The sequence below is a fragment of the Sclerotinia sclerotiorum genome, genomic scaffold (genome assembly GCF_000146945.2).
Source record: "Sclerotinia sclerotiorum 1980 UF-70 scaffold_6 genomic scaffold, whole genome shotgun sequence".
Lineage (NCBI taxonomy): Eukaryota > Fungi > Ascomycota > Leotiomycetes > Helotiales > Sclerotiniaceae > Sclerotinia > Sclerotinia sclerotiorum.
The window spans coordinates 1,736,147-1,759,122 of record NW_001820830.1 but is presented as its reverse complement, the minus strand read 5'-3'; the positions used below and the strand labels follow the sequence as shown (position 1 = coordinate 1,759,122).

General features: G+C 40.9%; 8 protein-coding genes across 8 annotated transcripts; 2 read left to right on the top strand and 6 right to left on the bottom strand.

The window, feature by feature from the left end:
• Positions 1-8: 8 nt before the first annotated feature.
• Positions 9-1,742, bottom strand: SS1G_05493 (hypothetical protein; the record flags this gene model as incomplete). The annotated part of the gene is made up of 1 exon (XM_001594015.1): positions 9-1,742. One exon carries the CDS (start codon positions 1,740-1,742, stop codon positions 9-11), a length of 1,734 nt encoding a protein of 577 aa, XP_001594065.1.
• Positions 1,743-3,939: 2,197 nt separating this feature from the next.
• Positions 3,940-4,254, bottom strand: SS1G_05492 (predicted protein; the record flags this gene model as incomplete). Its single annotated transcript, XM_001594014.1, has 2 exons — positions 3,940-4,075; positions 4,187-4,254. The coding sequence occupies 2 exons, from the start codon at positions 4,252-4,254 to the stop codon at positions 3,940-3,942; spliced, it is 204 nt and encodes a 67-aa protein (XP_001594064.1).
• Positions 4,255-6,960: 2,706 nt separating this feature from the next.
• On the top strand, positions 6,961-8,829 carry SS1G_05491 (hypothetical protein; the record flags this gene model as incomplete). Its single annotated transcript, XM_001594013.1, has 7 exons — positions 6,961-7,210; positions 7,272-7,584; positions 7,640-7,874; positions 7,927-8,220; positions 8,266-8,391; positions 8,439-8,602; positions 8,664-8,829. 7 exons carry the CDS (start codon positions 6,961-6,963, stop codon positions 8,827-8,829), a joined length of 1,548 nt encoding a protein of 515 aa, XP_001594063.1.
• A 1,405-nt stretch (positions 8,830-10,234) lies between these two features.
• Positions 10,235-12,525, bottom strand: SS1G_05490 (hypothetical protein; the record flags this gene model as incomplete). Its single annotated transcript, XM_001594012.1, has 8 exons — positions 10,235-10,259; positions 10,311-10,637; positions 10,795-11,179; positions 11,334-11,561; positions 11,939-12,064; positions 12,108-12,167; positions 12,245-12,395; positions 12,463-12,525. The coding sequence occupies 8 exons, from the start codon at positions 12,523-12,525 to the stop codon at positions 10,235-10,237; spliced, it is 1,365 nt and encodes a 454-aa protein (XP_001594062.1).
• A 2,032-nt stretch (positions 12,526-14,557) lies between these two features.
• Positions 14,558-15,153, bottom strand: SS1G_05489 (hypothetical protein; the record flags this gene model as incomplete). The annotated part of the gene is made up of 3 exons (XM_001594011.1): positions 14,558-14,786; positions 14,870-14,965; positions 15,068-15,153. The coding sequence occupies 3 exons, from the start codon at positions 15,151-15,153 to the stop codon at positions 14,558-14,560; spliced, it is 411 nt and encodes a 136-aa protein (XP_001594061.1).
• Positions 15,154-16,851: 1,698 nt separating this feature from the next.
• SS1G_05488 (predicted protein) lies at positions 16,852-17,010 on the bottom strand (the record flags this gene model as incomplete). Its single annotated transcript, XM_001594010.1, has 1 exon — positions 16,852-17,010. The coding sequence occupies one exon, from the start codon at positions 17,008-17,010 to the stop codon at positions 16,852-16,854; it is 159 nt and encodes a 52-aa protein (XP_001594060.1).
• Positions 17,011-17,636: 626 nt separating this feature from the next.
• On the bottom strand, positions 17,637-19,305 carry SS1G_05487 (hypothetical protein; the record flags this gene model as incomplete). Its single annotated transcript, XM_001594009.1, has 4 exons — positions 17,637-17,971; positions 18,295-18,426; positions 18,502-18,554; positions 18,623-19,305. 4 exons carry the CDS (start codon positions 19,303-19,305, stop codon positions 17,637-17,639), a joined length of 1,203 nt encoding a protein of 400 aa, XP_001594059.1.
• Positions 19,306-20,445: 1,140 nt separating this feature from the next.
• On the top strand, positions 20,446-22,762 carry SS1G_05486 (hypothetical protein; the record flags this gene model as incomplete). Its single annotated transcript, XM_001594008.1, has 4 exons — positions 20,446-20,471; positions 20,642-20,750; positions 20,982-22,417; positions 22,702-22,762. 4 exons carry the CDS (start codon positions 20,446-20,448, stop codon positions 22,760-22,762), a joined length of 1,632 nt encoding a protein of 543 aa, XP_001594058.1.
• Between the last annotated feature and the right edge of the window lie 214 nt (positions 22,763-22,976).

Below are 22,976 nucleotides of genomic sequence, written 5' to 3'. Positions count from 1 at the left end.
ATCCCAACCTAATAAACCGGCATATCAAAAGCATCCAAATCATAAATCCACGAATCAATACTCTCCTGCTCATACCGACATTCCATAGTCGTCCCATTATTCGTCCAGAAGGGTCTCAAAGGCCACCCACAAATCTGTTGATTCGTCCCAATGTTTTCTCCTTGCAAAACAGTCGCGTTCAAAGTAACAGGAGCCGCCCCATTTTCCACCCAATCAATCAAAACCTGCAAATTTGTTTGTGGCCATGGTCCATTAGGTTCGGCTGCATTGACCGCACAATGCGAACCACCTGGTACGAGGAATAGTCGATAGAATTCATTAGTTGCGGCCACGGAATCATTGTATGAGAGTCCCGGGTTCATAACTTCTCGCACAGATTCATAGTATCGAACAGATGAGGCAGTGGGGATACTGAAGTCGGATTCGCCGTGGAAATGGATGATTTTTCCGCCGGAATTTTTGTAAGGAGTAAGGTCTGGCCAGTTGGTCATTAGAACATCGTTATAACGGTTCCATCCATCTTGGATCCAGTTATGGAGGGTATCGTATGTCACTCCTTCAAGAGATTGGAGGTTAGAACCATTTTTGAGATCGAGGAGGACTTCGACAAAGGAGCCGCCAAGAGAAGTGATATCAAGACCGAATTGACCGCTCGTGGGGTTGTAAGATGTCAATGCGTCGGTGAAGGTGGAGGAGGAAGTATATGAGAAATAGGCGCGTTTGCCATCAGTGGTGTGGAGACCGTCGAGTATTTTCTGGGCTACAGCTAGACCCTTGGCCGAGATTGACCCATTTTGTGCAGGTGTTGCACCACCAAAAAATCCTCCTGCTGCTGCAGGGCAAGAGTATGGTGTGCCCAAAAGAGTCGAGATATTGAAGTTTATCGTGCAAAGATCTGTTCGGGAGACTACTCCGTCTGTTTTACCATCATAAGGATCGCAAGCAATGATTGTCTCATTGACAATCTTCTGCAATTCACAAGGTGGTGGGTAATAATCCAAAGTTTGTTCCACGACGTTCGAATAAAGGTGTTGCACTTGTTGGAATGCGTATCTGAAAGCGGGTGCACCGATTGCCGCTCCATCAAATTGATCCGCAAAACGTTGAACTTGACTAAAGCCTTCTCTGCCGCCTTCGGAGCAGCCTTGATAGTAAGAATACAAGGTAGCATTTTTGGCAGTCATATTAAAGATAGTCGAAGTGAATTCCTTTCCAATGACACTCATTTCATGAATAGCATTATATCCAAACATGTAAACATTTTGCCAATTTACTGTTCCGTTCGCAAGAAGGAATTGGGCAATAACATTATTTTGAAAGATTCCAAAACCACCATCAGTTTGACCTGCAACCGCACCATATTCCACTCCTCCAGCCAATGATTGAGTCTCTGAATTGATGGCATATCCACCACCGCCTGTAGAAAGGTAACGATTTTGGAAATTTGCTGGTGCAGGAACCCAGTATGTTAGAAGAACACTGTCGTTCAGACCATTGTGAGAGTACTTGAACGTAACAGCACAATAATCGATGACGGCATTGGGATAAAACACGCTCGATGCCGAGGCGTTTGTCACCATCTTAGCTGTGATTGATGTTGGATCTAAAGTTATTCCATCATAAAAATCGACAGCTGGAAAGTTAGCCGCGAGATAGGTTGGTGTGCAAATATCTGTCAGACTGAGAGATTGTACCAGAGCTGGGAGAGAAGCAATGGCAGTTGCGACATGTGAAGAACGCATATTGGCGTTTTAGGTGTGGTTTGACCCGCGAATGATGGATGGTGAAGAGAAAGATGAGACGAGGATGAGATACTAGAGTCATACTCAACGGTCTTATATTCTTCTTAAACCGGGCCATTGTGATTCTGGCAGAATATCCGCATGTGATCTAAGCCATAATGAACGGCTTGGATCCCATTCTAGGCGGTTTAGAGTCCAAATCCATCTACAACACGTAATGCGTGGAGATTAATGTAGCGGTGATTTCCTATTGAACTTGGAGAAGGTGCAGGCATAGTGATAGTTTTGTGGGGTCTGTGGGGCTCAAGAATTATCTGATTGAAGATCGAATGCCATTAAGGTTATTGTGGGGACGTTGGTTGCCGAAATAGATAGGAGTGGAACTAATCTCGGTCCCGAAGAAAAACCTTGTTCCTTTTTAAAGTTATTCGGCCGACCTGGAGGCGAGAATGATACTGCATGTGTTTAGGAAGGAGTTCTGTACTTTCTGGCCGCACGAGTAGGAGTGTACTATTACCGTCCACTTTTGTTTACGCGGAGGCAAGTCGGAATGAGGCCTGCCAAGCATGAACCAGCAGTCAGACTCAGGAACGAACCCGATAACGACTGCAGCACACTCGATCCCCCCAAAAGACTAAAAGAAAACTGCCATGGTGGAAAAGACTAAAAAAGCCCTCGACCAGGGGCGGAAATGAGGGTTGGGAGATAGTGATATAGTGTTTGAAGTACATCTTCCATCTGGGGTGGTGTCTCCCACGTTTTGCATAGTAAGTACCTTACAGAGCTTCTAGTAAATCAAATTGATTTTGCCCTTAGAAAGGCATAAGTCCAGGACAGAAGAAAATCGCGCTGGCCATATGGGCAACAAAAATGTAAAGAAGGAAAGAGTGTCTTCATACAAGCGTTGTTTTAGCAAAATGAGACCAAGTTGGGACTACCAGGAATACTCGAGAAATCTAATTCGACATCATTGTCATAGAAATGGTAATGTTTGATTAATTAGAAGACTGATCCCGGATTTTGAAACCCAGGCGGATACATTTCCCATTACCATGCCATCAGAGTCACCAGGCGAGTCATCCCATCAAACCAAACATGCAGTCGCACCAGCATCCTAAGATTGTAGACCATACAATATGAAAATGAATCAAAAGAACAATACACCCAACAACAAGAAGAAATCGTCGATGCATACATGCAGTGCATGTCAAAAGTAAAACTCCAGTAAAGAAACAAATCTCTTCAATGGCTGGTGATGACAATCCAGCTTATTCCACGCTACCCCATTCTCGTTCCACCTTCAAGTCGATCCCTCCTCACGAGACCAATTTCCCTTTGCCGTACTACTAAGTTTTCAAATCTACACATCTAAAGCACGGAATGATACTAAAGATGATACCCCATTAGAGGGAAAATTTTGATCCTGGTACCATACTATTGAAGCCTAGACCTAGTGTTCAGCTTTTTACTTCGAGAAGAACACCGGGTAAAGTAACGGCTGTGCGATCTCTGCGTAAAATTTTCTGAATATGACACAATTATTCGATCATATTCGCTTGCTTCGTAAATCTTTCAACTTCAGATTGATCAACACCAACCCCAAAAAGCTTTCCTTGTGTAGTGAACAAACTCCCAAGGTCTTTCTAGACTAGCACTAACAGAAACACAATTACTTCCAAAAGAAACTTTTAGCTCTTTCAAAATACCAAATATCGTGTCAAAAATGATGAGGCCATTGACCATTTGATTCTAATAGTTAAGCATCCATCTAAGAAACACAATTAACCAAGAGTGTCCAGCCATCTATTAGAGTCCTGCAAAATATGAGATACTATCCCAATCTCAGGATCTAGCCTCAACTTTCCAATAATGCTCGAACATCTGCATTAAGTAGCGTAAAATTCACTTGACCAGCCAAAACAGCAGCGAAAAATATGAGCAAAATGATGATTACAAGATGCAATCAAGTATTATAGATCTAGGCTGTTTATTTTCTTCCTCAACCATGATACAAGCAACTTCAAAAAGACTTGCGAAAGTTGAGTTGGGATAGTTTGGATGGAGAAATAACTAATATTGTTTCGTGTGATGGATTCCGAGAAGCGCATATGAGCCATTACTGGGATTGGTGCTTTTGAGATAGGAGCTGTGCTCTAAAATTTCACCTGATGTAGGCAATGATTTAGAGGTAGTGGGATTACCACGTTGCGACATTCGAAAGCTGATCAGATTCGATGGCGGTGCTAGATATTTGAGGCTTGGATAGCAATTGGAAATTGAAGATATTCCATTGAAGTTTCTTGTCGCTAATGACTCGAAGCACTGATGTACATCTGATTTGGTAGTGATGAAAGTGAATGTATCAGATGACAATTGCTTGTTTCCTCGCGCGTATCACATTCTAACTGTCCAGGGAAGGGCAACTTCTTGTTGAATCCACACACAAGTCCAGTATAGTCTCTGCAGTAATCTTCTTCACAGAAGTGACAGGTATCGGCAGTAATATCCCCATCTTGAAGTTTGCTATCAACAAATGCGCGTATAACCCTTTATAGTCAATTACGATTGATATTTGGTGATGTCCATCTTTCCATCATACTTCACCTGATAAGGTAGTGTTTGGTAACCAAATTGAAAAACAACCAGTAGCTTTTCATATACTATTATTAGTTAATAGTATATAAATAATAATATTTACAATAATAAAAATATTTAATAAAATGGATATAGAATATTTTGAAACTAATTTCTAAATTTATCCGATAATTTAAATAGATTTGGAATAATTAAAATTGGAATTTTATAAGAATATACTTAACAAATTCGAAAGAAAAAAAAGGAAAGTGTTACGACCAATCTGTCACGATTCACCATTAGGATTAGTATTGTTACGATGGTAACCACTGACTAATTCTGAGAGCTTAGGTGTTACGAGGTTTGCTGTCTAGATCACGTGGAAGTGCTCTAGGCTCTCGAGGTGGTTTATAACTAGGCGTCAAGCAGGGACTTAAGTAATGACAATAATGAAATGCAATTCGTAACTAATAGTAGGATATACTAAATGATTGATCTTGAGCACGAAGCTCTATACAAAGGAAATCCATCTTGATTATATAGTCCTTCATGCTTCCATGATTACTAGTGATCCTTCATGATCATTAGTGATCATCTATATCGTGATCCTTAGTGATCCTTAATGATCACTATTGATCATTTGTGATCACGTGTCTTGGTAGTTGTGTAGCCCGTCGTAACATTAGGCCTTGTGCAAAAGCGATCAGATTTCATCGAATTAGTATGTGATCTTGGTCACCTTAAGATCGTATGCGCACGCACCATCAGAAATCACGTGATAAGGAGCCCTGAGGAGCCAGAAAGCTCCTGGGGGCTCCCTTTATCGATCAGTATATAGTCAGAGTAATTTCATAGTTTAGGAGCTTCGTGCTCAACTTAGTTATCAATTAGTCTACCTACATTCTACTTGATCTAGTAACGAATTCACTTCCAAGTGAATACCAGTGATAAAGCCTTAACCTACAACTACCAACAAGACGAAACCTCAGGCAGCCGCTGCCTCCAGTACAGTATCGTTACACAATCCTAACAGCTACTCAGGTGACTAAGCTTATGGTCACATGACCCAATATTGTCTCACCTAGAATCACTCAACTACAGGCAGTGGGATATAATGGGAGGTGATAGGATGTATAGTATGAAGGTCTATATAATCATAATGGATTTCCTTTTTATAGAGCTTCGTGCTCAAGATCAATCATTTAGTATACTCTACTATTAGTTACAAATTGCATCATCGTCATTACTTAAGTCCCTGCTTGACGCCTAGTCATAAACCACTTCGAGAGCCTAGAGCACTTCCACGTAATCTAGATGGCAAACCTCGTAACATTGTAATTACAAAGGTTCAATTTTGAATATATTTTTATTGATCAAGCACAAAAAGTCATATTTTTTTCGGAAACACGTTATGAAATTGAGTGTAGGATATTTTGCGATATTCAATTTTTTAAAATTTGTATGGAAATCCTATACAAATTGAAAATCGTAATTTCAATCATGTATATCTCAACCAACAAAATCGCGAAAAATATGAAATTCTCATAACCTATTAGTAATTATAAAATGAATCTGTAGTTTAAATTTTATTTAATTGTCCTTATTCGTTGTAAAGTTATTAATAGGTAAAAATGATGATTTTTGGTGTAAAAAGGTGGTCCAAAAGAGGGGCACGCAACTTAGTGGATAGCATTAATTATTACGATAATCCACTTTTCTATATCCGATGGACTTAACAACTACCGGACTCCGAAAGAGCCACCAGACCCTGATTATTAGCTCCCGCGTTCCCCACAACCGGCAGCTATCAGAAGGCGGGGCGGACTATTTGGAGGAGAAAGCCAATGCACAGCAACACAAAATTTGGTGAGGGTGCACATGTCATTTCGCGCGGTCAATTCCGGCCTGTTATTTCTCTTCCGAAAATGCGGGGTAAGCTCTGCCCTATTCCTCGCTATTTTCTCAATGTCCGCGTCCGAAACTTTTCCTTACTATGGATTAAGATTTGGGTGTATGATTGGGTGGGATATGAAAGTGATTAACAGATCCGCTCCGCTGATCCTTTCATCCAGAAATAGAAAATCATAAATAACCTTAATTCAAAAGGGTTTAGTATACGAGCTACTTGAGTTTAACTTGCTCGCGTACTGTGTACCGACAGAAGAACCCCCTTATACCAGACCTTAAAAATCAGACTTATTTCCTTCAGTATAGACGGGTTTCCAACATAAGGAGATTCAGACATTAAAATATCAATAAATTTATACAATAAACTAAGCTCAAAATTTAACTTCACCTTCGAAAATTTGTAAATCGATTATATAATGTTCGAATAATAATGATTAAGATATCACTAGGATAGATTTACACCTGTTAAAGAGTATTATATTAGTAAATAATACCTATATGTACAGAAAATACAAAAGTATCATTCGGTAAAAGTAAAATACCGGAATCTCCAGTATACCCATACAAAATCTGAAATCTTGTCAAAAATGACCATCACAAACGGATTTCCGGATATACAAGTACCCAGTGTAACGAGGTTGCTCTGAAGCTCTATCTATATCTACATGTCTCCTTGACTATATTATCCCATCATTCATGGCATCTTCAGGACCAAAATCATTAACTACTTAGTAAAATGACCATATTGACCCAAATTCTCTCGACCAGCGAGTTGGAGTTTCCTCCTCGGCTGCTACACTTCACGGTTGCTCTATCATCCGCCTATGTCGTGTTCTGGATTTTCCGTGCCTTTTACCGTTTGACATTTCACCCGCTCGCCTCGTTTCCTGGTCCTAAATTCGCTGGCGCTTCATTCTGGTGGCTCTACCAAAATGAAAAAGACGGACATCTCGAGGAGAATCTGAAAGCCCTGCACCAAAAATATGGTGAAACACACATCTTTCCTTCCACGGGCCCGACACTTGAACTGACAATTGCTGTATATAGATACTCATATTCTCCGCATTGGACCAAACGAGCTGCACATCGATGATGCTTCTGTCTACGACGAGATATACTCCCAAAAGTACCGTTTCATGAAGGATCCTGATTTCTATGCGTCCTTCAATGCACCGAACACTATTTTTTCTGAAGGCATGCCAGACCCTCACCGTGAACTCCGGAAGATCATAAGCCCTTTTTTTTCGAAGCAACGTATTGTCGCAGTTGAACCCACCATCTACGCCAAAGTCAACTTAATGTTCAACAAGATACGTGAGTTCAAAGACCAAGGAGCTATTCACATGTACAACGCTATTCGGTGGGTTCGAATTTCTCGAAGTCTTTCTTTCGCTAATTGAACGCTCTGGTAACAGGTGCTTGACCGTGGACTTCATATCCGAATACTCGTTTGGACAGTCTTTTAGTCTCTTGGAGGATGCCAAGGACCTTGAATTTCATCCCGGCATCCTCTTTGCTTTCGACATGTCCACAGAAGTAGTAACCACCTTCCGCTATTTTCCAATTTTGCGACAATTTTCAAACTTGATGCCTCTATCATTAATGGCTTTTCTTAGTCAGAAGATTACAAAAGTCAAGGAGCTGAAAATGGTAAGCTGTGCGAATGATGTGATGCTCGGCCGATGCTAAGTGGATGATACAGGCTTTGGCAGACGCCATGTCATCGTTCGATAAGGCGCGCGCAGATGGCCAGAAATTTGAACATCTTCCTCTGTTCGACCCACTTTCACATATGTCGAAGGAGTATATAGAGGCCGAGAGCATTGATATCATGGTTGCTGGCTCTGACACGACTGCAACAAGCTTAGGATATCTAGTCAATGCTGTTCTCAGGAATCCTGATATCCTGCAAAAATTGAGAGCCGAGCTAGATGCTGGACTTCCAGATAAGGACGCGAACTGGCCTTTATTAGAGCTGGAAAAATTCGAGTATTTGGTAGGTAATCCTTTCAAGATATTGAAATCTGCTCACAAATATCAGACTGCTTGTATCAAGGAGACGCTTCGATGTGCAATGCCCGTTCCAGGACGTCTTCCGCGGGTTGTTCCCATGCCACAGCCAGGTACTCCACCGTTTATTGTTGATGGAAAAGTTATCCCACCTGGGGTAAGTTAAATATAAACAACCTTACTTCTTGCATTAACATCATACAGTCAACTGTCGGAATTTCCGCTCAGTCGGTGCATCATAGCGAATCTATCTGGGGCCTAGATAGCCAAGTGTTTAAGCCAGAAAGATGGTTGGGACCTGATTCGAAGCAGCTCGAGAAGTTTTTGGTCACATTTGGGAAGGGTGGAAGGCAATGTCTAGGAATAAAGTATGTTGAAATTTTTGCGCTGTGACCCGAACAGATTTCGTTGGCTAACAATTTCTTCCAGTTTAGCCTATGCTGAGCTGCGCATCGCAGCGGCGAAACTGTTTAGATGTCTGGATATGTCTCTCGACAGCAGTATGACGAAGAAAGATCTAAATCAACTTGACCATTTTGCATCAGCATATGAGGGAACAGGTGTGCGAGTTTTCATCCGTGGGGAACGCCCATGATTTGTAAATTGAACAATGCCGCAGAAGATGAAGGAATTTCTTGTTAGCAAGAATTATCTTTGAAGAAGAGATAGAGACGATTGGTTATCTTACTGTGTCTCGAAAATCTCCGAATTAAATTGTTATAGGATAGCTGCCACGAGTAAGGTGCTTTTTGGGGGGAGGAGTTTGATAGCACAAAATGCGATCATGTAAATTTGTTAACTAAGAAAGCTACCAGGTACCATACTCACAGACATTACTGAGTTCACGGACTAATGTGATTCGCTCCAAATCTCCTACTAAGAATGTGCAAGAAGACCATAACATGCCCAAAAAGAAGTTTAAAAAGCATGTCTATAGTTAAAACTCAAGTAATTCGTTTAAGTCCAAATCCTTTTGGGAATAAGGCTGTTAATTCATTTAATTCATATATTCAGTTGTATATTCATAAGTGAATAATATAAATTATACCGGGATATTATTTAACATTACAAAAAGTTGTAGTATAATAATCTGAATTTTTTTATTTTATTAATATGATTTATAATATTATTGTCACGATTCATTAATTCACGTGACCTCGAGGACCTTGAGGACCGAAGGGTCCCAAAGGTCCTCAAAAGATGATATAGGGTATATAAACATTCATTTAGTCTCGTATTTAAGGAGCTTTGTGCTCAACGTAGTTATCAATTAGTTTACCTACATTCTACTTGATCTAGTAACGACTTCACTTCCAAGTGAAGACCAGTGATAAAGCCTTAACCCACAACTACCAACCAGACGAAACCTTAGGCAGCCGCTGCCTCCAGTATAGTATCGTTACAATTATTCACTTAAATTAAAAATAAAAAACTTTTAAAACTTTTAAATCTTTCTCAATAAATATATTATAAGAAAATTAAATTTTAATTTTTTATATATATAATAATGTTTAATCATTTAAATGAGTTACAAAGACAACTGAGCCTGATGCATTATTTTACTATAAGGTGGTGTAAGTATATCTGGAAATATGGACCTCAATCAAAATTGTTGCAATCGCAAAAGGGTTCTTACAACCTGAACGACCGATCAGTTGTGACACAATACAATGTTAGGTTCGGTCCACAATCAAAAGACATCAACACGAATAAGCTTTCTTCAATGGGCGACTTCGCGATTGGTGACAAATCGTCAAACGCAAAACCTGCATGGCAGACATGATTGATGAGGAGGGAAACCGGACAGAAAGACCTGTTTACTATTGGAATGAGGGGATGTGTCTTTTTTTAATGGAGAGCAAGGAGAATGAGGGCGGTCAGGTAACGGAGAAATGCCGCGAAATGGGTTAGGGTACGGTGAAGAAGGGTTAAAGTTAGAAACGGATAAGAAACTAGACTGGCAATTGAAGCAATGTGAGAGCGGGAATAGACGATAAAGATTAAACGAGTAGAGTAGTAATTAACCTGATCAATACCGAAGTCATCAGTAATAAAAAACCCCCAGACTCAACCTACACCTTCAAACCTTCATCACCCAATTCCCGCCAATACTCCTCTCTCGGTATAAACATCAAATTCGGACCATCATGATCCGCAACCGCAAGATCAAATAATTGATACTCATCCACCCTATCTCTCCCATCCATATTCCCTGGCTGTCCTTCACCAAGCTTACCAGCTTCGCCTGATGCTTTTTCAAAATCAAAATACCATAAAGTTTTCGCGATTGCGAGACTGATCTCATGATAGGCCATTGCTTTGCCGAGACAGCCGGTATCTCCTAGGGCGAAGGGGGCAAATGCTGCGCGCATGGAGGCGAGGTTTTGCTCTTCTTTTGGGGTGCTGTTGAGAGGGTGGGAAGTTAGTTGTTGTCTATGAAAGGGAGGTTGGAGGGGAAAGGGGCTAGAATGAGGAGAGTAGAAGTAATAAAGACGCAAAAGATAAAAAGAAAGTATGGGATTAAAATAGGAGTTAATATCAAAGAATCGAATAAACTCACCCAAAGCTTCCTTTCTCAGATACCAACCACCTCTCCGGTCGAAACGCAAATGGCTCTGGAAAATACTCCTCATTATGCATCACACAATACGGATTGACTCCAACCATTGTACCACGCGGTATGACATGTCCATCCACCACAAAAGGTTCTGTATAATCCGAAAAAGGTTCGCGCCAAAATGTGGCTAGGAATGGTGGTGCCATTCGTAATGTTTCGTCGATGCAGGCTCGAAGGTATTTACATGAGGACAGTTGGGCTCCACTTTTTATGCCAAAGCTGGAGGAGAAGGTGTCGCGGACTTCGGTGGTGAGAAGAGTGTAGGCAGTGGGGTGGCGGGAGAGATAGAAGAAGAGGGAGCTGAGGGCTGTGGAGAGGGTTGTGCCGCCTGGGAGGATATATTTAGTGTTAATGATACCCATCATGGATAGTGTAGGTTTGAAGAGACGCCCCTAGTGAGCATAGGAAGAGTCACTGCAAAAGCCGATTTTGAGGGAATTCAATGGTTCGAGAGAAGGACTAGGAAAATCGACATAACCTACCCGCGGGAATAAAAAATACAGCTTCAGCCCATAATTCGCTACGCCCAAGACTCTCCACATCTTCACCGACTTCCCCTCCTGCAATAGAATAGAAATCATGCTTTGCGTCCTGAGGAAGAGCTACGCGCCTTTGTATTATACTCTGTATTGACTTAGAAAATGCCACGCCGTTCTTCCGATTGAGTCGTCGGAGGAGTGGCCATGTTTTTGACATTATTGGCCAAGCCACTGTGTGGTAGATAGTTAGTTGGTTTCTTGAAGCAGAAAACGACAGACGTCGGGGATAAGGACTGGTACTTTATTTTGAAACACATTTCCAGACGAAGAAACCACGATCTACTCACTAAAAACACTAACAAGCCCATTCATAAAAATCATCGCTCTCGGAAACGCCCTATTCCTCTCCTCCGTTTGCGTATCAAGCGGCTGTCCAAAAGCCAACTGTCCAGCCACATCCGTCGTAAGCCGTTCACACAGCGGGGACATATTAACAACTTCCTTCTTAGTATCCAACAATAGCTTTAAGAACACATCAATCTCGCTACTCATAGTAGGCTCAAAAGAACGCAATGAACGTTCGGAAAGAACTTGTCCGTATATCTTACGTTTTTGGCGATGACGTTCTCGTTCTAGTGTGCCGAAAATGTTGGCTTGGGGGTTGAATTGGGTGTGAGTGTAGATATGGGCTTTGTTTATGGAGGGGTGGAGGTAGATTGCTGGGTAGGTTAATGCTAAATGTTTTAGTTGGAGAGGGGGAAAAGGGGGTTAAATTACCTCGTAAAGCGCTGGAGGTGTTGAATACTAGACGGTTGGGAGCTTGTCTATATACGGGGCCTGTTTGATAGTAGTTAGGGTTGATTATTTTCAAAACTCGAGCATTTTCTAGGTAAAGCACTACTGAATAGATGTACCATATTTCAAATGGTCGAAATATGTAGCAAGGTGAAGACGCTTTTTAACGGCGTGATAGCCACCATAGCCATCTGTGAATTTGGCGATGAACGGGCCGGGGTAGTTTTTCAATGGGTGAAGTACAAGTTGGTAGCTAAGAGCAAAAATGCTCTAGTAGAGTAAAGCGATAGATTTTAGTTGCTATCATCGTGGATGGGATACTGAGAGGTTTACTTACCAATGGCAATATGATACCGAGAGCATAAACTGCCACTTGGGAAAATCTGCCTAGTGTATCCATGGTGGAGAATAGAGAGTACCTGAAAGGACTTGCACATTCAGATTTTGCGTTTATGAAGTAATTTTGAAGATTCTTGAAAATTGATAGTACTGTAACTTTTATTTACACCCATCTATGACAGTTGGAAAGAAGAAATCGAAATACTGTTCATTCAGGTTGACAAAAAGCGTCGATTGATCGAAGCATGCGCACCCTCGTCTACCATCACCCGGAAGCCTAGGAGGAAACTCTAGGTAACTTTAACCTTGGAATGAAGGCGGGGGAGGCGTAGAATTGTGGCTGATATGCAGCTGTCGGTCAGTGATCACTGGTATTGTGCTACCTCATCAGGTAACATTAAATATGACAAGTAATAAGGTTTTAGAATAATTCGTAATTAACTTTTTGCGAATGCATGAATGATATGATATTACCAAATTGGTATTAGCGTATTTGGAAATCGTAATTTATTTGGCAGAGTCCCATTATGCATGGTACTGTGGGATTATTAGATGTTCAGTTGGGCGATCGGCTCTCTGTAGGTAAGAGTTCCGGCCATCACTTACCGCACAGAAAGCGAAAATACACCAAAAATCGTGTTACGAGGGTAGCCGTCTTGATCACGTGGAAGTGCTCTAGGCTCTCGAGGTAGGTTTATAACTAGGCGTCAAGTAGGGACTTAAAGTAATGACAATAATGATATGCTATTCGTAACTAATAGTAGAGTATACTAAATGATTGATCTTGAGCACGAAGCTCTATACAAAGGAAATCCATCTTGATTATATAGACCTTCATGCTTCTATGATCACTACTGATCACTTTTAATCACGTGCCTTGGTCATGTAATGGTAGTGTTACGAGGTTTGCCGTCTAGATCACGTTGAAGTGCTCTAGGCTCTCGAGGTGGTTTATAACTAGGCGTCAAGCAGGGACTTAAGTAATGACAATAATGATATGCAATTCGTAACTAATAGTAGGATATACTAAATGATTGATCTTGAGCACGAAGCTCTACACAAAGGAAACCATCCTGATTATATAGACCTTCGTCCTCCATTGGATCTCTTGGGTCCTGAGAGTTTGTGGACCTTCGATTCGTATGGACCTACGATTCGTATCCCTGAATATGCAGGGTCCATCACGTGACTTGGATCAGACTATATGTCTGTGCTTGCTGAAGGTGGGGAGACCCTACGAACCGATTACCATACAAAATTGTATGCGAATCGGTTTGCTTTTCCACGGGGTCTAAGCTCATATGGACAGGTTGACTGTTACTACGTAACAAGCGGCTGCCTAAGGTTTCGTCTGCTTGGTAGTTATGGGTTAAGGCTTTATCACTGGTATTCACTTGGAAGTGAAGTCGTTACTAGATCAAGTAGAATGTAGGTAGACTAATTGATAACTAAGTTGAGCACCAAGCTCCTATACTATGAAACTACTCTGACTATATAATGAACGATAAAGGGAACCCCCAGGAGCCTTCTGGCTCCTTATCACGTGATTCCCTTTTATCCTAGGACACTAATCCTAATGGTGAATCGTGACACTAGTATATATGCCGAATGACGAAAATAAGAATAACAAGAATAACAAGAATGAGAAAATCCAAAATGAAAAAATTTCATTAATTACCACCATCCATCATCCATCATCTATTATTTTATAAAACTACACTCACTACTTACTTATGCAGTAACCTTATCATTTCCAGAATCCCTTATTAATAATAAATAAATCAGCGCGAATGAACGCCAATATACTCCTTAGTTTATTATTCTGCTATTCCTGTATTATCCTATCCTATCCTATCCTGTCCTTTCCATTTCATTCCATTGTGATATCAATATCAATATCCATATCCATTCATAACAAACATTCCCATCGTTCAAACCACGCATCGTTTCATCATTATTGTGCTCCTGTTCCAGTTCCATATCCGTTCCATATCCATATCCATTCCCATAGACCCTTCCCATATCCATTCGCAAATTCATAAAGCAGACCAAACCCCATCCCAACCCAACCCATCCTCCACACTCCTCAAACCCTACTTCGCATACGTATTCTGCGGCTGCGTCACGCCACTCGCGCCATAATAATCCTGATTGCCACCCCCATAATTCGGTGGTGCCCCCGCAGGCGGCGCATACTGTTGTTGCGATTGCGAATTATAGTTGTTGGGTGCGGAGGGACCGTAGGTATTAGATTGATTATATGTCATGGGTGTATTACCGGAGCGAATTTGATTGCGACGACGTCGTCTTCTGGTGATGCACCTGGGATGTTGTTAGTTTTTGATGTTATATTAAATGAGGTGAGGGTGAGGAGAGGAAAGAAGAAAGGAAGGATTAATACATACATAATGGCAAATAAGAGTATGAGACCGACGAATATGAGTATACCGGCTAGAATCCATCGGCCGAATCGGTACCAGGCGGAATTACATCTGTAGTAGCTTTTTGGGGGTTAGTTTGGGATTTATAGATTTATTGAGATCAGATTTGTAGTTTTGATGAATGAAATGAAGAGGGAAGAGAGGGAGAAGGAAAATACGAACCCGTATCCTCGACGGTAACAGGTAGCTCTTGAATGAAGCTCATTCAAATGTAAAGCTTCACGAGTATCGATTGGAAGAACACCCATATTGTATTGTGCTGTATTGTCGTGAATCTTTCTCTAGGTAGGTAGATAATTAATGATTGATGTTTGTGAAGTTGTAAAATAGTATCGTATCTTGTCAACAAATATACCAGAAAGCAAAAATCGAAAACAATTAAAAACAATCCCAAGATGATGTATAAGTAGGTAAGGTAAGTAGAGTAGCTAGGTAGGTATTTTAATACCGAAACGATGAATCCCCAAAGCCAAAATCCAACTTTTCCAAGATTCTGAACCTAATAACTCTTACGACTCATTCAGGCACTGCCCTACCTTAGTATTCAATTCCATGGCCCAAAAAGCATGGCAAAAAGGCATGGCATTCTTTTTCTTGCTTTCCTATTATACGTACCTAGTATAGATCTACCGTGTGCCAAGCATTTTATATGTATTTGTTTTCTTTGTTCAACAGCTCATCTATCCCGTTTCCTTTATACACTCCGGAGCTTTTATCATACATACTGCAAAATACTACGCTACACGTATGTGTTTGTCTCGTCTGCGGGTATCTTATTACATACCCTGATGCATACCTACATACTATATTGCCCAGTATTGTATTTCAATTTTTCAATACCTATGAGTACGGATACGGTAGGAGATATTCCAAATGTCATTGGTGCATGCAGCAGTCATATACATTTGAAAGCTTATGCGTCTGAATATTTATGCTTCGCCTTTTTCTTACAGCTGAAAACAGATGACGGATTTTCTGGGCGCGGGCGATGAGCTGGTGCTAAGCCACTAGATACTGACATCATCACTTCATCATATTCTAAAGTTTAAATATGGCTTGTTAATGATCACGCGTTTCTGGGATGTAAATGTGGCAAGTTAGTTTAAGGTTTCTCTATTTATTAAGATTCCAGGTTCTCATTCAAATCACGTGGTTAAATACCTACATACCTATCTAGGTACCTATCGAGAGGTGCCGTTCACGAGATCAAAAGCATCAAGTGTTCATTTTCAATTTTGATTGTAAAGCTATCAAATGTACAGAGAAAAGTTTCTCATCCATCTCTATTCATCTAATCTAATATCCTCACATGAAGTGTTAAATATATATCACGCGCCTACGGTGAAGCCCATCACCCGTCCTCTGTAAAGCATCACGTGTTAGCTCCACTCTAAATAAATTTTGTTGCACATCTGAAAATTTTCCTGAACAGGCGCAAATCGTAAGAACTTATCATCCATCCATCCATCCACATCCATCGACTGGGAATAAGAATAAGTTTTTGAGTCTAATATCCAGTTTGGTCTGTGGGAGGTGATGACCACTTTTTATTAATATCATTTTTTATTTAGCTTCAAATTGATTATCCCATTTTTCTCTATAATGGAATTGTTTATGCTCTTATATATATATATATGTATCCAAGTAATGGATACAAGGCTATATCATCAAAATATCTATCTATTTTGATTAATGATCTTTACATTTATACTCTTGATTGTGCGTCCTTTCACACCCAATCCAAACCCCAAAACACAAGCCGGTAGCCTGGCTACTGTTTTTCTGTAGACTCTATATAAGTCTAATGTTACGTAGTAACAGTCAACCTGTCCATATGAGCTTAGACCCCGTGGAAAAGCAAACCGATTCGCATACAATTTTGTATGGTAATCGGTTCGTAGGGTCTCCCCACCTTCAGCAAGCACAGACATATAGTCTGATCCAAGTCACGTGATGGACCCTGCATATTCAGGGATACGAATCGTAGGTCCATACGAATCGAAGGTCCACAAACTCTCAGGACCCAAGAGATCCAATGGAGGACGAAGGTCTATATAATCAGGATGGTTTCCTTTGTGTAGAGCTTCGTGCTCAAGATCAATCATTTAGTATATCCTACTATTAGTTACGAATTGCATATCATTATTGTCATTACTTAAGTCCCTGCTTGACGCCTAGTTATAAACCACCTCGAGAGCCTAGAGCACTTCAACGTGATCTAGACGGCAAACCTCGTAACACTACCATTACATGACCAAGGCACGTGATTAAAAGTGATCAGTAGTGATCATAGAAGCATGAAGGTCTATATAATCAAGATGGATTTCCTTTGTATAGAGCTTCGTGCTCAAGATCAATCATTTAGTATACTCTACTATTAGTTACGAATAGCATATCATTATTGTCATTACTTTAAGTCCCTACTTGACGCCTAGTTATAAACCTACCTCGAGAGCCTAGAGCACTTCCACGTGATCAAGACGGCTACCCTCGTAACACTCCCACCCTTATTATATAAGAAACCTCAGGTACATTAATCATGTCCACATATGATACGATTACTCGAGATTAGTATGCGATTTAGGTGACCTGAGGATCAGATCCGGACAAGTACTAGGTATCAATGGTTATCGGTAAAGTAAGATCATTGGAGGAATAAATATGACTTCTTTTTGCCTAGCTATTGCGGCTAGGCTATTCATTTGTGTATATATAGAGTAGCTATCCCCATCTACAGGTGCTCTTCACCTGTAGATTCTAAGTTAAATACAATTGCTGGTCTATAAACACCCTTTTGGTCACAACCAACAATATCATGAGACGACAGTGCCGCAACAGCCATAGCTGTCGTGACCCCACAATTCCCAATCTTCATCCCATCCCTCCCATACTGATACATCCATCCAGCTTCCCAACTCCCATCCTCACACTGCAAGTTAAGTAAAGCCTTGCGATCATCTTCGCATTCAATACCCAACTGACTGCACGTGACAATCCGCATAGCCAAATCTAATGCGTTACCATCCAGACCAAGACGTTCACGTATCCGTAACTTCAAGAGTGGTCCTAACGTTTTATGCAGGTGAGAATCGCTGGATGAGCGGAGCAGGCGTCCGATGAACCCTAGACAGCAATCTGGTGATGAATAGTACCGCGTCCCTCGCACATAGGAACAATTTAAGAGCATCGAGCGTACAAGCTGGAGGGTACGCTCGAATTCGTGCCCACGATTGTAATGATAAAAGCAAGCGAGGATGTTGGCGCTGACAATTGGATCAACTCGTTTTTTATTCCTGTCGAAATACGTCTAGTGCATTGTTTAGCAAACAAGCTTCCGTCATTGTCATTCTGGTGTAAACTAGCACCTGGATGGCTTGCCTGGAAAGTACCGTCATCGTTGACATATTCGGCCATGGTGTCGAGAAGTGATGAAATGGTTTTGGTTGATGATGGTCGCAGAACTGTCAGAGCGAGGTATGTAGTGTCAAGATCATCAGGAAAAAGACCTCCTGGAATAAGCACTGTCTTGCCTTACAATATTCCTTTATCAGCCGCCTGGTTCTTCAGTATGTTTCTATGCGAAACAGATTCCTTACCGGCAAAAAAATTCCAAGTCTCTTTGGACCCCCAACTGAGATCCATGAGAATCCTAACAGCAGATGTAAGTCGTTATTTTATAGAATATCCATCTGCGTAACTCGCAAAATACTGACTTACAGGTCTTGTAACGAATCCAAAATCAGCAATTTCGCAAAATTATCCGCAAAAGTGACTCCACTCATAGTGATCGAGTCACAATGCTTCGCATTCTGAAATAGATATCTCGAGCCCTTACTAACCGGGCTATCAAATATCTCGCTTAACATATGAATCGTCGACTCTCCAAAAACATATCCCCGAATACCCAACTGTCGTGCTGCATTCACATTATCTTCCTTATCATCAACAAACACTACTTGACTCCCATTTAAGCATATCTGCTCTAAAACGTGGTTATAAAATCCTAGCTCTGGCTTTCTCATTCCTACCGCCGCTGAAGTGAATACTCGATCAAAAAGGAGCAAATCCATCTTAGTTGCGAGATCTTCAAAATCCTCTTTGCCCACGTTTGACATGGCATATGCTTGAATAGCAGAATCTTTTTTCAATTCGTGAAGAAACGAAACTATTTTTCGATCGGATTTTAAAGATTTACATGCCTGGGCAAAAGCCTCAGCGATCATAGTCACAGGGATAGAAAAATGATTAGAACTCAGCTCATGGCTATTCCAGACTGGCGTTTTGAAAATTTCTCTCAGCGTTCGAGGTGAAATAGTCGTCGTTGTTTTGGCGGACCATTTGAAGAGGACATCTCTAAGGTCGAAAATTATACCACGTGGAGGTGCCTGCTGGAAATCCATAGTTTTGTTCTAGAGTACACAACATGAGTTATCTCCTCAGTAGTATAGTACGGAGGGATCAGCACTTTATAGATATGCTTATATCCAGTACTCTGCCGTTTATTTCGCACTTTTTTTGTGAAGCATCTACTCGCTCACTGGTAGAAACAACCAATCAAAAGCAAAACAACCGACCACCCTCTGATCCTCGCAATGAAAAGCGAGAAGAACGTCAGGCTGGTTGGATATTGATTCAGCGAATAGAACATCTACCTATTTCTTATATTGCCAGGTACTCAACTTTCATCCGTGTATTATCCCGTATCTAATTCCTAACAAAACAATATTTGCAGTAAAGGTGGGATATTAGGAATTTATTAACAGGTATTGGGTTTATTGAGACCAGAAAGATCATCAGATTGAATTGATTGATTCTCTAGCTAAGCAGTTAAGCTGCGAGTATATATTCAAAAAAATGAAGGAATAGGGTTAGGTATTCGGCCTTCGGAATTAAAGTGCTTTGAAATCAAAATATTGAAAGCAAACAAACAGTATACCAAAAAGGAAAGAATGAATTAAAAGTTGAGTTTTGTTTGCTCCTTATATGCATCATGCAATATATATGCATATGCTGCCAAGATCCCAGGAGGTCAACACTATTGTATTGAGTTGGGTACTAAGACTTCAACCATTTCTACTATTGAGCCTTGTGTCAGGTTGCCGGGATCGGAAAATTCCCTCGCGGGATCCCCTTGCTTAATCATCCTTCACTTATCCCTTTATTCAATAAAGAATTTGGGTATAGCATCACCATCATAAGTCTAGCCAATCCCGACAGGATTGTATGGTATTCTACTTATTGAAAGAACTTAAGGAACTTATTCTTTATTCTAATTTCCACCTCTGGAATGCTTCAAAATGGGCTTCTTCTTTGAAGTGACAGCATCATTCCTATCACTTTTCCACCTGATTCTTTCATTCCTTGCTTCAAAATGATCGTAGAATTGTTCCCTTTGTGTCATTATAGTTATTAAATCCATAGATTATCCCTATAGATTAGTGTAGAGCCATAAACATCCCAAATTATCATCAATCATCATGACTTCCAACCAAATTACTACTCGTACCCCCCCTCCTCCAATAGCATCATTTCTGTACATCATGGACCTAATAGCAGAGGCCGAAGAGTACCTAAATCAGTACCATCTGCTAGTACTCCTGCTCTCAGTCAAAATATGAATGAAGCAGAGCTTTTAGCCCTCAATCTTTCGAATAATAGAGAGTTGAATAGTGCTACCGAACGGTCACTTGTACACAAATTAGCCTCTCAGCCAGCTAATAGCATTGCGATTTACAGCCATGCCAAAAAAAAATATGGAGAGTGTCTTTTCCCTAGCCATGTTGTAGATCATCGTAATAATACATATGACGGCGAGAAAGTCGGCAATACATATGATGGCGAGAAAGTCGGCAATACAGCCAGAAAGACAATGTAACGTCGGAGCATTCTCGCCGTGAGTCAGCTTGACCTGCATAACCCCACATTCCAAAAGGTAATAACCTTCGACACCTCACAATAGTTGTGTTGTCACACAAATTTCTCGAGATAATCTATGATCAAGGGCAACTTCAAGACATCAGCGCTATATTGATTCCTGCTGTGTATTTTATCATTATCTACTGATCTCTCAACTTAGCATACTCCAAATCCTAAAATGCGCTTGCTAGAGTGCGATAATGCTGACGGATATCGGCTCACCAAAGCACTATTAGATAACAATATTCCTCCTTATGCCATTCTCTCACATACATGGGGGAGTGACGAACAGGAAGTCAATTTCGAAGATATAAACTCAGGTAATGGCAAAGAAAAAACCGGTTATGAGAAGCTCCAGTTTTGCGGAAAACAGGCTGCCTATGACAACATCGATTATTTCTGGGTGGATACTTGTTGCATTAAAAAGACGAGCGACTCTGAGTTGACCGAATCTCTGAACTCTATGTTCCGCTGGTATGGGAAGGCTAGAAAATGCTATGTCTATTTATCAGATGTAGAGGTCGTTCAAAATGGTGTAGAGCAACCACAAAGCGTGTGGGAAGGGCGTTTTCGGGCCAGCCGATGGTTTACAAGAGGATGGACGCTCCAAGAACTCCTGGCTCCAATATCAATCGAGTTCTTTTCACGGGATTGTTGTAGGCTTGGTGATAGGGAATCTCTGAAGTTGATTATACATGAGATCACGGGAATTGCTATTGAAGCGCTCCAAGGAGTTCCTTTATCGAAGTTTAGTGTTGATGATAGAATGAAATGGGCGGAAAACCGAATTTCGACGAGAGAAGAAGACGCAGCATATAGCTTGCTTGGTATCTTTGAAGTATCTATGTCAGTTATCTATGGCGAGGGAAGGGATAATGCATTCAGGAGGCTCAACGGTGTGATCGAGCCCTCTCTAGATAAGCGCTGCCTAATTGATCTGTTCATCACCGACCCACGAAAGGACAAACAACGCATCGAGGAACTTAAAGGAGGACTGCTCTTTAAGGTATACGAATGGGTCTTCCAAAACACGGAATACCAACAATGGTACAACGACCAAAGCAACCGCTTGCTATGGGTGAGAGGAGATCCTGGGAAGGGTAAGACTATGTTGTTATGTGGTATCATAGACGAAATACGGACATCAAATAATTACGCCTTAGCCTATTTCTTCTGCCAAAGTAACGTCGATACCATTAATAGTGCTATCTCCGTCCTACGTGGCCTTATTTATATGCTCTTAGATGAACAGCCTTTCCTCATTCGGCATTTACAAAAGGAATATGAGGTGCCAGGGAAGCAGTTATTTGAAGGTATCAATGCATGGGTGGCGCTCTCTAATATTCTGAAGAACATCTTGCATGACAAGAGTTTGAAGCCAATAATCTTGATTATTGATGCACTTGACGAATGCGAAAAGGATATGGTCAAATTACTTCGCCTGATTGTTTCCAGCCTAACTGAGTTTCCTCGCGTTAAGTGGCTTGTCTCTAGTCGTAACTGGTCTGAAATTGAAGAGGCACTAGGGCCGATTGAGGAGAGAACGTCGCTCAATCTCGAATTAAATACCCACACAGTATCTATTGCTGTCGATTGGTATGTAAGAGATAGAGTGGAAAAGCTTGCAAGGATAAAAAAAAGTATTAAAAAAAATAGAACGACGGTTGAATCATATCTCCTAGAGAATGCGAACGGGACCTTCCTTTGGGTGGCTTTGGTCTGCCAAAATCTTCAAGAACTTCGATTCTTCACGATTTCAATGTTACAAGATTATTACCCTCCAGAGTTGGATCCCTTATACGAACGCATGCTACAGCAAATTCTAAATATAAAAGAGCATGGAGTAACTGAGCTCTGCCTTCAGCTTATGGCTATTGTAGTAGTAGCCTTTCGACCTATTACGCTCTGCGAGTTGCCACGTCTGATCGGATCGGAGATTGATTTGGAAGAAATCATTCAACTTTGTGGCTCCTTTCTGGTCGTTCGTAATCAGAGTATCTTCTTCGTTCATAAGTCGGCAAAGGATTTCCTATCAGAAAATGCTGCTGAGACAATATTTCCAAATGGGATCGGCAAGGTAAATGAGAAGATATTTCTAAATTCGATAATAGAAATGAGCAATATATTGAAAGAGAATATATACGACTTGTGTCAT